Source organism: Stylophora pistillata, chromosome 7, assembly GCF_964205215.1.
Source record: "Stylophora pistillata chromosome 7, jaStyPist1.2, whole genome shotgun sequence".
Lineage (NCBI taxonomy): Eukaryota > Metazoa > Cnidaria > Anthozoa > Scleractinia > Pocilloporidae > Stylophora > Stylophora pistillata.
The window spans coordinates 32,884,475-32,897,830 of NC_142525.1; the positions used below are offsets into that span (position 1 = coordinate 32,884,475).

At 40.0% G+C, this 13,356-nt stretch overlaps 1 protein-coding gene across 2 annotated transcripts; it reads right to left on the reverse strand.

Annotated features, from left to right (window-relative positions):
- Positions 1–1,133: 1,133 nt before the first annotated feature.
- LOC111325523 (dual serine/threonine and tyrosine protein kinase) lies at positions 1,134–12,670 on the reverse strand. 2 transcript variants are annotated; one of them, XM_022929350.2, is made up of 7 exons: positions 12,439–12,670; positions 12,259–12,358; positions 7,148–7,515; positions 5,859–6,152; positions 3,956–5,385; positions 3,319–3,550; positions 1,134–2,865 (listed from the first exon to the last, which is right to left on the reverse strand). In XM_022929350.2, exons 2-7 carry the CDS (start codon positions 12,272–12,274, stop codon positions 2,401–2,403), a joined length of 2,805 nt encoding a protein of 934 aa, XP_022785085.2. In that variant the 5' UTR covers positions 12,275–12,358; positions 12,439–12,670; the 3' UTR covers positions 1,134–2,400. The 2 variants fall into 2 exon arrangements, with proteins under 2 accessions (XP_022785085.2, XP_022785086.2); XM_022929351.2 differs by lacking the exon at positions 12,439–12,670 and having other exon boundaries at positions 12,259–12,418.
- Positions 12,671–13,356: the final 686 nt, after the last annotated feature.

Below are 13,356 nucleotides of genomic sequence, written 5' to 3' on the forward strand. Positions count from 1 at the left end.
TTATTTTTTATTTATGTATTCAAGCGATGGCATTTTAAAATAAAGGGAGGTAAGTTTGGTGCTGCGTCAGTGGGAGTAACAATGTGATTATTATTATTTATTATTTATTATTTATTATTTATTATTTATTATTTATTATTTATTTATTATTAATTATTATTTATTTTTATTTATGTATTCAAGCGATGGCATTTTAAAATAAAGGGAGGTAAGTTTGGGGCTGCGTCAGTGGGAGTAACAATGTGATTCTAGTATCATCAACTGAGTTGATACCTGTGAAGGTGTAGTCTGATCGTCCGGGTGATTGTAGTCCTGAGAAGGACTGTTGTCGGTGGCAGTGACTGACGTTTCGACAACCTGTGCGGAAGTCATCATCAGAGTCAAGTGAGTGATTGTTGTCAGTAGACACTTCTACTGTCACTTCTACTGACAACAATCACTCACTTGACTCTGATGATGACTTCCGCACAGGTTGTCGAAACGTCAGTCACTGCCACCGACAACAGTCCTTCTCAGGACTACAATCACCCGGACGATCAGACTACACCTTCACATGTTACCCCCGGGTTCAAACCATTTACTGCATTGAGTTGATACCGTAAAGAGTCTCATAGCTGACGTTTCGAGCGTTAGCCCTTCGTGATATCCTGATTAGTTTATGCTTGAAATCGAAAAAATTACTTCATCTTATGTCACATGACGGTTGCCGATCACCTCTTGTATCCCAGCGCCTTCTGTTCTGCTCGTGCGCGTGTCTCTATCTATTTCTTTCATTGGATATTTTTTCTCATACAATTTGCTTTTTAAACAGACAGAATGTGCTTCAACTGCGTGTGTATTTGGAAGATTTAGATTACCAAGTTATCGAAGAAAAACCAGCCTATGAGAGCGGAAGTTTACTAGGTAAGTTTACATCGATATCCTTTCTTATCTTTCTTTCTACAACTGTTGGGCAAGAGATGCCCAGGTTTCCGAGTTGACCTTAGAGAAGTTATGCAGACGACATTGAGACGCAGACGACAACCAAAAAAAAAATGTCTGCCGCTGTCGGTCGCTGTCAGTATATCGACTGTCAGTTTGTCGCTTTAGCATTTTTGCTTTTTTGTTTGGTTTAATTTGTTTTTGAGCCAATCTTTTTCCTTTGCTTCGATTTTATTAGTCTTATATCATTACCACTATTATTCAATTATAAAACTAGAGTATCTCCGGCTACCACGTTAACTAACATCAATGATAAGTTAACCCCTATTCAGCGTTTGTCATCCACTGTTACGGTCTCTTGTGATTTTCTGGTTTCCAACCGGCAGAATTTCTTCTATCGACAGAATTGCTATCAACAATTGTTTTGGATATATTTTGATTTCTAAGAAATATAGGGATTCATAAATGCTGCCTTCTTAGCTTTTGCACTTTAAAAAACCAAGAAAAGCTCCGTTCCAACTTGAAAATGAATCGTTAATTTTTTTCAGATTGGAAGGTGTCAGTTAATACGGACCTCAACGGCCGGGACTTTCAACTGCACATCATATACACTTTAGAAAGCTTAAAATCTTATTGGTAGGAAAATCAGTCATAGATGTTAATTTTCTATCAGTGCTCTTTGACTTTCTTCTACTAGAGTCCTTCCCCACCTAGGTGAGATTGGCGATAAAGTTGGTCTTTGTCTTGGTGCCAGTCTCTTGACCGTGCTGGAGTTAGTTGATGTAAAAGTCGGTGTTATTACACGACTCGGACAGTCAGAGGGCCAATAACTAAAATCAATCAATCAAAATGCTCTATTGCCGGTCCAATATTCTCTAATTATTGGACCGGGCACTGTCCCTAATGGTCCCGAATGATACCGCACTTGTGTCCCTTTGAACTTCAGTCGTATAATAAATCTCTTATTAACCAAGCTTGCTCGGGACCGTACTGGAAGAATATCGGCCCTCGGTCTTTTTTGTACGTACTGTCAAGACCTCGGGCCGATATTCTCCCAGTACGGCCCTCGCGCTTGGTTAATAAGATATATTTATAGGAAAATTTCAAGAATTCGACTGGGGGCGAGATGAAGAAATGACTCCTTTTTGGTATTTTGAATGGCAGTGACTACATTATTTCGTTGTTTAGCGAATATCATAAATATCTGTCAAAGAAATCATCGCTTCGCTCAAACTGTAACTAAAGAAAGTTTCTCATGACTCTAACACATGTCTATTCATGAGTTGAAACCGAATGCTTGTGAATTATACAAAATAATAACTTTTCTTATCAGATTTTGCTTATCTAAATTGCTTTGTAGGTGGAAATGGAATTGAAACTCTTCGAAAGCAGATGTAAATTTTGATTTTTTTCCATGAAAAAAAAACTGCTCAACTTCTAAGTGACAGAGATGAAAGTTTCCTTTCTCAGAGTGCAGGTTCAAAAGGGTACGGTGGTGTCAAAACTAGAAATCACCCCAGTAACCTCGAATTTGAAGTAATTCATTTGTGAGAGGAGATACTCATTGTGCTTCTCATGAAAGTCAAACATGGACAGGACAATCTCACGAGCCTTTTTCCTTCCGCCCGAAAACAAACCCTTTGGGTTCTTCAATCCGGAGACGTATTTCAAATCTTCTCCAAGGTCTACAGCAGCATACACCTCATTAACCTTTCCCGTCTGGGCGTAGGGTGGTCTGCAATACTTCTCCTCCACAAGCAACAAAAGCAAGACTGCAAGACTGTAGACACAATGATTCTTCAGAGTCATCATCGAATCAGCATCAGGTGCATTTGCACCGGGATTCTGAGCAGGAACATGGAAAGGTGCTTGGTTGTCAGGATACGGAATTGTGTCATCCCTTGGCTTAGAGACGTTTAGCCTTGCATTTCCGCAGAAGTCAAGCTATTTTTTTTGTTTCAAGAAAAAAAAAAAGGGAAAAAAGAAAAACATAACCAACATGGCCTTAAGCAGAGCTCATTCCATTTCTTTTCCTTTGCTTGAGACTTTTTCATTTACATTATCAGCATACAAGCGAAGTGAGAAGCGAATAAAAAAAATGGTACCCTGATTGCGATATACACCATTGATCGAGAGAGTGGCACTGACTTTTGCTGCTGCAATGATAAGCCATGCTATTTTACCCAAAGATCTCTAACTCCTTTCAATTTTACAAAAATCAGTCATGTAGTTTGTTTGCATTTTTTCTAAACTTGGCCGAGCGGTATCCATCAAACATAGTCTGGTGAACAAACCCCTGAGACAACTCAATTCATCGGCTATTATATTCTCCTAAGTGAAACAGAGAAGTCAACATTAGGGATTTAATATCATGATGTAATTAAAAAGCGTAGTTACCAAAATGTTTGTGGTCCTCAAATCCACATGGTAAATGCGTCTGTCCCAGCAATTCTCCAGAGCATCAGCCATTTGCTGTGCAATTCTTAGACCTTGATGCAATTGGATTTTATCACACTGAAGAATTTCGAACAAGTCTGTGACCATTTTTGGAAACAGAACAGAGACCGCATTACTTCCGTCCAATATCAACGAAATAGGTCGTAGGATTGTGGAAATATCATCTTGAGTCCTGCGGGTATCACAACCAAAGATATAGTTTAATGGGTGGGCTTCACTTTGCAAAAAAAAAAGTAATCAATTGGAAAATTGAAAATTCGACAAGTCACGTTTACCTCTTAATTCAAGTTTGCTTTTATGATAGCGCATGTATGCCACGTAATTGCCTCGTGTGTCATTATAAATTAATTACAGTTTCAAACGTGAGAAAACATAGCAAGTATTTTCTTTCTCTTGAGCAAAATACTTCAAGGTCAAATAACAGGGATGTTGAAGAGCGACTTTTCGCGGTCATATGCAAAATTGCTTTTACAAAAAATGTCCACAAGGGAGTGTGAAAACCAATTGGTAAGTTTAGACATAACATTTCTGATGAAATGGGCCGGAGTTATTACTAAAAACTATCAGATAGTCTGACCTCCTTAAGGTTCTTGTAATGCCTAACAAATGTTCATCTCGCATTTCACTGTGGTGAGCTGCACATGTGAGCTGTTTCACAACACGTTTCTCGTTGGTTTTGTCTTCAAAAACCCTTCCTCGGTTACCAGACCTTCCTATTTGCGCACCAACAGTTGCTCTAGAGGGAACATCGGAAGCCAGCGTCTGAGAAAGAGCACCGGCCTTACTCATCAGACTGGAAAAATATGGGGATTGTGCTACGGCGAATTTTTTCTGAACAGCAGATACTTCTAAAGCTGCGCGGCAAAATTTTCTCATGAAAACCAGGTTTAACTGTAACAACTGATGCCCGTCTTCTAAATCCTCTGCTATTTTGTCACAAATTCGGCGTGCGATGGCATCACAGTCGATATTGTCCAGCACATTTTCTGCGATTCTTTGCTTCCACTTTGCGTTAAGGTACGTCCCCTTCCCTCGGATGACAGACCATACATCATTGACAGCTTTCTTGGCGTTGTCCTTAGGCCTCACACCACTTTTCATCAAAGCATAATCAAAGTAAGGGCAAATGTCTCGCGCTGGAAAATGTTGTAGAAAACTGTACTTCAGTTGCATCTTTACAAGAATAGCTAAATTGTCGTCTTCTTCGCCTACCTCACTGAGCGACTGTTCGAGGGATTCACGTAGATATCTTGTGAAAACGGAGGCTACCGGCTGAATTCTTTCAATCGATTTGTTCGTAACGTTTAACAACACCAGGTCCTTAATCTGACTGCGGCAGTGTTCTACCACCTCATTTTGCCCGACGATATCTCCAGTTCTGATTGAATCGAACTGCAGTTCGGACGCGTCAGCTACGATCTTAGCTCTTTGGCTCTTGACTATATCTTCGACAGCCTTGGAAAACTTAAAAAGATTGTTATAGAGAAATTTTTGCATTTCTTCCACATACTCCTGCTCTTTTATTTCTAGCTTACTAAATAACTCATCTTGAGCAGGAATTGTGTCTTGGTTGAGGTCACAATTCAAAAAGAAATCAAACACCCTTTTTTGGATCTGACAAAGGAATTCTACTGCAGATCGAAGATGGCTGTTCACTCCGGTGGCAATAAATTTCAGCAGCTTAAACCTGAGGTCATCAAACTGCTTGGTATACTGGTTTGACTGCTTTTTCTGTCGAGCGTCCCTGACTTCCTTGGTTGACAAACCGTGAAAGAAAGGACATTGTGTATACTCTATGTCGTCAGGCACCATATGGCATAGAGAGAGAGCTCGATAAGCGAGCAGCTCCTTCCCTAATTCATTATGTGGGCCTTTATCAACATTGTCTTCTAAGTCAGAGTCCCTGTCATATTCCACAGCCGTCCTGTCTTTATCCACCTTGTTGCACAGGTAGAAAATGGGCAAGTTACCAATTTTCTCCTTCAGGTCCAGGAGAAAATCCCTTTCCTATGAATCAAACACGAAATTTGTTTAGAAAGACTCATAAAACTTACACCCCGTAAAAAAAAGTAAAATCGTCAAGAATTGTGGTTAATGTTTGGCTGTTGTTATGTTCTGTGCCCAGTCAACAATGGGTTTCTGAAAATTAAGTCATTCACTCATGTGAACCATATGATGCAGGTAAATCTCCTCCCCAAATCTACGCTTAGCCGACCTGCAATGCAAAAGCCCTTAAAGGAGAAGTAGCCAAAGACGAGTGAAGGTTATACAAAGGGTAAGTAGGGGGTAAAAGGGAATTTAGGTTTGCCTTTTATCACGAGGAAAATGGGATTTAAGTCGCAAATACTGAGGATCACAAGCAACGAAATGAGAATGCGATTGAAATTTCGCCGAGACACTGAGACTTAAAAATAAGAACTGAGAAATAAGGCCTATATTTGCACCCTCAAGTCTCTCAAGAATGTGAGGTTATAACTGACCTGCAGCCTTAGAGAGGAGTTACCGTCTATGACATAGATAATGACTTGAAGAATGCCGTGAATACATTCCTCAACAATCTCGTCCAGAGCTTCATTCTCGCTCATCCCAGGTGCATCAATAACTTCTAGATGTCCATTTTGAAAGAGAGAGTTGTTCAGGCCCACTTCTACGGTAGAGTTGATCCAGGATTTATCTGCTCTCCGACTTTCAACCAACTCTATTTCCTCTTTCGGTAACCTCTTTCCATCGAAAAAAATCTTCTCTCCTTCATTAGGTTTAGACTTATCCAGTACCTAAAAGGTAAATTTTTCAGTACTGTTATTTCAAATAAGAGGGAGTGGGTGGGTACAAATTGCTTATTGCAATACACTTATCCAGTATAGGCAGTACACGAAAGATTCAAGACACAAGCTGGATCTTTGTCTTCTGTTTCCAGGTCAAAAGAATGAGACCAAAGAAAAAGTACGTTCAAGACACTTACTTTTCCTATCTCTACTTTATACCTTAATAGTTCAGATTTAGTTACAGCCATGAAATCAATGTAGTTTGGGATTCCAAGGAGTATAGCCTAACTGAGCCTTTGACAATTATCTTCAAATCTGCTTTAAAATTGGCTATTGATTTCACAACGTAGCAACAATTGTTTGTAAACCTTGATGCAGCTTTTTGATTTAAGAAGTTCGGCTATAAGCTCAGGTTAACTTCCTGGTTTTCAAATATTAAGAATATATCAACAAAGTTGAAATGGTAAATTGGCCACCGTTACGATTATAAAAGCTGACGTTTCGAGCGTTAGCCCTTCGTCGGAGCGAATAGGGGAATTATGGGTTGTGTGTGCTTTTAAAGGCAGAAAAAAGGAGCTTTTATAATCGTAACGGTGGCCAATTTACCATTTCAACTTTGTTGATATGTTCAAATTATTTCGTTACCCCCACCGACGCAGCCCAAAACGGTTTCTTTCGAAATTATCAGCCTTTTTTCAAATATTAAGATTGGCCACATTCATATATAGTTAATTTTATAAAAGCACTTTAAAGAAACTTTCATCAATTAAGGACAGGTGGCAATGCAGAAGGGGGGGGGGGGTGTAAGCCCCTCCCATTCAGGCTTCCACGGGATTTAAACCCGTGCCTCCTCGATAAAGTTGGGCTCTACTATCAACTGAGCTATGTGGTCAGAGCTGTAAACTGGGAAGGGGCACCCCCCCCCCTCCTGAACTGCTGTTATTTGAACAAACCGTCAGCCTTTTTTTCTTGAAAAGTATCAAACAGAAACATACATCACAAACCTGGAGATAGTTTTTCTCGCTATATTTGAGACGGACGATGCGAGATGTACATGGTTCTTCAGAAGTTGGCATGAATGACCCACCAAGGAGTTCATTCACAAAGGAGCTCTTTCCACTGTTTGTTTGTCCAAGGACCAAGAGAGTGGACTTCTTTGCAGCATATGACTGCAGACGCTTCCTTTCTGTGTCAGTCATAAGATCTGTTTTCAAGCTGTCAGAAAGCTCTTTCTTCATGCCATTAATAAACTCCCATGTTTTCATTGAACACTCCTCAAAAAAGGATATGAGAGAGGTCAACTCTTTGAACTGTTCTTCAAATGATAGAGTAGGAAATTCATCTGCTTTTGTGCTCTCATTGCCAAAGATACCTGTTTTTGTAATAGAGAAGATGTTACACAGAAAGTTAGTTTTTTACTCGACTGGTTGGATTGTAAGAACCAGTCTGATTGCAATACTTAAACAGTATTTTGTGTTAAAACTTAAATGCCCATTAATGACCGAGACAGAATTTCTCCTTACCATATCAATATAATATTAGGCAGACAAGTGACGAGAATCAAGAAAGATATCAATTTGAGGATTATTAGTTGGTCCAAAACCACATCCTATGAATTAACTATCATGATCTTAATAGGTGAATGTAAGACAGTAACGAGTCAGAATCGCTAATCATGAGATGGTGAAAGTAAAAGGATTAATTACCAAGCAGTTGAGGTCAGATAATTAAGAACAAGCCAGAAAACCTCATACAGTGAATAAAATCACTCCATGCAGTGAATAAAATCACTAAAAATTTCAAAATTTTCTCACTCCTTACTGTACCCTGCTGGCAGAGGCGTTTATTTGTTAACTTCCCCTACGGTGCACGTAAAAATAAAGTCCTCTGCCCTCGACCTGTTAAATCTTCTTCGAGCATGCGCCTGGGAATTACCCAAGTTTGTGGATAATCTAATTTGCAAAACCGAGTTTTAAACACGTTTTTTATGCGCACGCTATAAAGGCCGACTATATTTAGCTATATAGTTGGCCGAGTACTACCGGGAACTAATTTGTTTCTAAGCAACAGGCCGCACATGCTAGAAGAAGATTTAACAGGCCGAGCGCAGGGTACTTTATTTTTACGTGGACCGTAGGGGAAGCTAACAAATAAACGTCTCTGCCAGCAGGGTAACCCTACTGTGACCAGAACTTACTTCCTTCTTACAAACTTAGTACATTCCGAGAAAGGCAGCTAATGAAGATAGATTGGTTGTACCATAAATTGGAGAGAATCTGAGGGTATGAAGGGTGATGAGAATGCCAATGAGACAGGGACAAACAGGAAACACTATGTGATCTGTGAACAAGCTCAGCACAAAGAGCTAAATTAGCCATAAGCAATTGAATATGCCAGGGCAAAGGGGGAAAGAGATGTGAAAACAATTGATCAATATTCATTTCTGTAAGGGTTGTTGAACAGGAACTAATTTAATGACAGCTTAACTTTTCAGATTCAATTTCCTAATCTTCATGAAACAACAAACAAAAGGAGAGAAAATTTAGGGAGAGTCTTCTTCAACAAGTATACAACCTTGTCTATGGAAGACATCAACTCACAACTTGTTATTGTGCAACTGTGGCGATCCAGATCTTGAGCTAAGGAAGGAGGGCCGTTTTTGTATGTGTGTGTAAACGTGCCGGCTTTTCTTCCTACTGCGTTTATTTTTTATCCAAAATAAGGGGGGAGGACAAGCCTTCTGGGCACCTCCCCTAGTTCCGCGCCACTAACAAACATAGTAAATTAGCGGAGTGAGTACACTTGTATTGTTTTTAACAAGTATAAAATTAAAATTAGGTTTCTGATCCATTCAACCTTTATGTATTTAATACAGACCGCAAATTGAGCTTGGAAGATCAGGGAAATGAGATGGTGGAAAAAATTCCCAGCCATAAATCTCAGAATGTGCCAACAAACTGAAATTTAAGTGTTAGTTTGGGCTCGCAGTTAGCGAGTCAGAAACAGAACTTCTGAGTGAAATCGCATTGTGACGGTAATTAGTGCCGATCTTTAAAAATAGACCATTTCAAGGTTACCGGCGCCATTTTTCCGGAGTGAAAAACTGCTGAGGCGAGCGCAAAATGTATAGTAAATGCATGGAAAAAGTCGGGAGATTGAAGCTCGATAAATTGAGGAAGGTTGACATTCTGCAATTTCTATGGGTCACGAGGTAAAGATACTTAGCAAAAGAAGTTGCCTATTAAATGTGAAGGGTTCAGTCTCGCTGAGAAGTGAGAAATCTTATTTTTAGTTTTTCACACAAATGCTTTTAAATTTTCCTGCGAACGGCGACTTGATTTTACAGACTAAAATTTTGCGGCTTTTTTCGTGAGACTTCATTTTTCAAATTTGATCTGTACATGTAAACCGGTATCTTTGGTTTGTAATTCATAGAAATTGCATAATGTCAACCTTCCTCAAGTTCTTGAGCATCAATCTTTCCACTTTTTCCATACATTCACTGTACATTTTGCGCTCGCCCCAGCAGTAGTTTTCGGCACCCCCGGCAAAATGACCGGTAACCTTGAAATGGTCTACTCTAAAGAATTATGCAGAGATTTAATCATGGCCGTAAACAATTCTTGTACGGAAACATAACTTACAATGATACGTAAATGAAATGAAGAGAATGCTCAAGACTTGTGGTTTTCGTCTGCTTGATCAGTGGCAGTTTAAAAGGGGTTTTGCTAAAAGCAGGCCCGCGGCCCCCGACGGCCCAGTGGCCTGGCAGCCCGAAGGCCCAGCGGCCCGCAACGGCCTGCGACCCGGAGGCCCGGTGGCCCAGTCCTCATTTTCCACATAATTTGGATATATCAACAAAGTTGAAATGGTAAATTGGCTAACGCTCGAAACGTCAGCTTTTGTAATCGTTACGGTGGGCAATTTACCATTTCAACTTTGTTGATATATTCAAATTATTTCGTTATCCCCACCGACGCAGTCCCCAAACAGTTTCTTTAGAAACTATCAGCCTTTATTCATCTGATTTTCCACAGTTTTTTTCGTCCAGCAGTAAATCCGCGCGCATGCACAGACCGATAGTGAGTGTTTGTTGCATTTTGTTCAGATAAAAACGTTTTGATTCTCTGTTATTAGTCTCTTTACAGAAACCGATAGCACAACAGAGGACTTTCATTATCGAACGATGAAAGTTATTTTCAAACCATACTTTGAGAGTGAAAATATCATTAGTAATGCGATATATGAACTGCGAATCTTTTCTATGCGGAGACATGTCGATCTTTTTGCAGGAACTCCATCCCAAAAGGAAAGCGTATTCTCAAACATTGCTTTCCGGCGATGAAAGTACCGTATTTATTCGAATACGGTAAGCGCCCTGGGCGCTTATTAAATTTTTCGTCCTCAAGGGCGGTGGGCCCTTATTCGAGGCTGAGCACTTAAATTTGCACCATTTTTAGCAAGTAGCAGATTTTTAACTGTTCATTGAAATTTTTTGTAAATTACTAAGGAAACTCTGTGTTCGGGTAAGTCTCTTAGTGGTACTTACTCGATTTCAATCACATTATCACCAAGGTCAACAAGCGAACTCTGCTTCTCAGTCGGGCGACCGATCGATTTGACGAGGTTACGCCGTCGGACATCGAGGAGGCAGCTCCTTATTCGAGGTTGGGCGAAGTAATACGGTACATTATTACACGACTCGGGCAGTCAGAGGGTCAATAACTAAAATCAACCAATCAAAATGCTCTATTGCTGGTCAATATTCTCTAAGCATTGAACCGGGCACTGTCCCGAATGGTCCCGAATGATATCGCACTTGTATCCCTTTGAGCTTCAGTCGTGTAATAAATCTCTTATTAACCAAGCTTGTTCGGGACCGTACTGGAAGAATATCGGCCCTCGGTTTTTTTTGTACGGACCTCGCTGCGCTCGGTCCGTACTGTCAAGACCTCGGGCCGACATTCTCTCAATATGGCCCTCGCGCTTGTTTAATAAGATATATTTATTTCGGGTGTAAAAGGAGTACTTTTCGATCACGGCGAAAAGTGAAAAAATCAAACCCCGCCATCAAGAAATTCAAATTTGTTGTTTGTGTTGTGCTTCAATTTTACCCTTGGTTCATATTTTCTTTTCTTTTGTTGTTATGATATTTTCACTTTCAAAGTATGGTTTAAAAATAACTTACATCGTTCGATAATGAAAGTCTTCCATTGTGCTATCGGTTTCTGTGAAGAGACTAATGAACAGAGAATCAAAACGTTTTTTTCTGAACAACATGCAACAAACAGAAACAAGGATTCAAATGATTAAATGGTAAACGAATTCAAGCTCACTGTCGTCCATTTTGCACGCCCAAACCCGATGCAGATCTGTGCATGCGCGTGGATTTACTGTTGGACAAAAAACTGTGGAAAATGAGGACTGGGCCACCGGGCCTCCGGGTCGCAGGCTGTTGCGGGCCGCTGGGCCTTCAGACTGCCAGGCCGCTGGGCCGCGGGCCTGCTTTTAGCAAAACCCGTACACTATGCAAAAACGAAAGCTGTAATTTGCGTATTAAAAATCTGTAAATGACAGCAGAGATCTCATCCACTTAAGTACGGCAGGCAGCTACTAGGATGAGATCTCAGCTAAAACTCAACAAAATGGTCTGAAAAAACTAGCTACCAGACTAGAATTTAGAATTTCTTTGCTTTATATTATTTACGGAGTTCCAGAATGGAGTTTTGAAACTCCATACAAAGCCTCAGCTTGATTATGATACTATCCTCTCACTTAAGAGTAGCTTGTAATGTTATCATCTCATGAAGAGCTTGGTATCCCTGCGTTTCCATTTTTCACAAATTATAGTTTTCTGATAATAGATTTTCTTTTCATCTAGGTTCGTTTCGCGAATGAGCAGTTTAGAGCGTCAAAGGTTCAATTTCCCTTTCTTACTAAATTGCTGGTCGTAAATTAAAGCTTCCTTTCGTTAGACCCCTGCAAAACTTAAGTATCGCATAAATCAGGCACTCGCTCCGCAACCAGTTGCAAACATTTCTTCTTACAGAACAACGGAGTCGCCATTCAGACTTCACAATACCGTTTAAATAAACAACACTTCCAATTTGCTTACCCTTGAGGGAAGCCATTTGTTCACAATGTCAGTCAGGTTGGATCTCATTCAGTATAAAGGTTTCCAAAGGGACCGTGTACAGACCATCAGAACGACTTGACTACAAAAAAAATCAGTAAAATCAGTCTAATCACAATAAGCTCAAGCTCGCCCAAAGAGGCTCTGTGAATATGCAAATACCTTCACGTTCCGCAATATTGGTAAAATATAAAAGATTTGCATGGGAAAGAACAGTCCTGCTCTCAACCTTAACTTGAAATCTGGACTAGTTTTGAGTAAGGACAAATTCACCCCGCTCAAGTGGTTCTTGTTTTGCATCGTGTGAAATTCTTAGGCTGATTTAGGGCCAGCTTTGCCCTCTACAGATTCGTCTTTCTGCGTCCAACGATTATGAGCGAAAATTGATACACATAATCTTGAATAAATGTTCGAACGTGACTCGCGTGACACAATCAGCCGGAGTCATCAACCCGAGTGTTAGTAATTTGAACCATAATAATAGGGACTTTAAGCAGTCAGGACGGCAACGCCACGGAACACTTCGATTAAAAAACGAGTTTCTACTTTTAGTTAGAATTTCGGAAATGGCTTCATGTGTTTATCGTCTCATAGGGCGCCAGACCTCAAACTCAACATAACGCATAAAAGTAGCGTTGAGTTCCAAATGTAAATTAAAATAGTTTGCCGCCGCGGTTTCGCTTCGCAGACGACGCAGATTTTGGTGATTTCACCTTGTTGGTTTGCAAAGGACGGCTACGAAATGTACAAAGTTTTAAAACGCACGTGCTGGGCTATTAGTTTTAAATTTTGGCATTTAATGACGTCACATGAAAATGGATTGGTTTATCACTCTTTTTGATGGGTTTCGTGAGAATCAGCAACTTGATCAAAAAATAAGTTTAACTTCATCATGCATTCTCTTTGCAAACTTCACTCATATTATGTTATAAAAGCAATAACCTACACTTTTCTATTAGCCTGCTAAACCACCTGGGATGTTAGGTGAATACTCACAAACTTTGTAAACCACTCAGCTTCACCTTGTGGTTAACCAACATCCCACTTGGTTTATCAGCTAGCAAAGTGATAGAAAGTGTA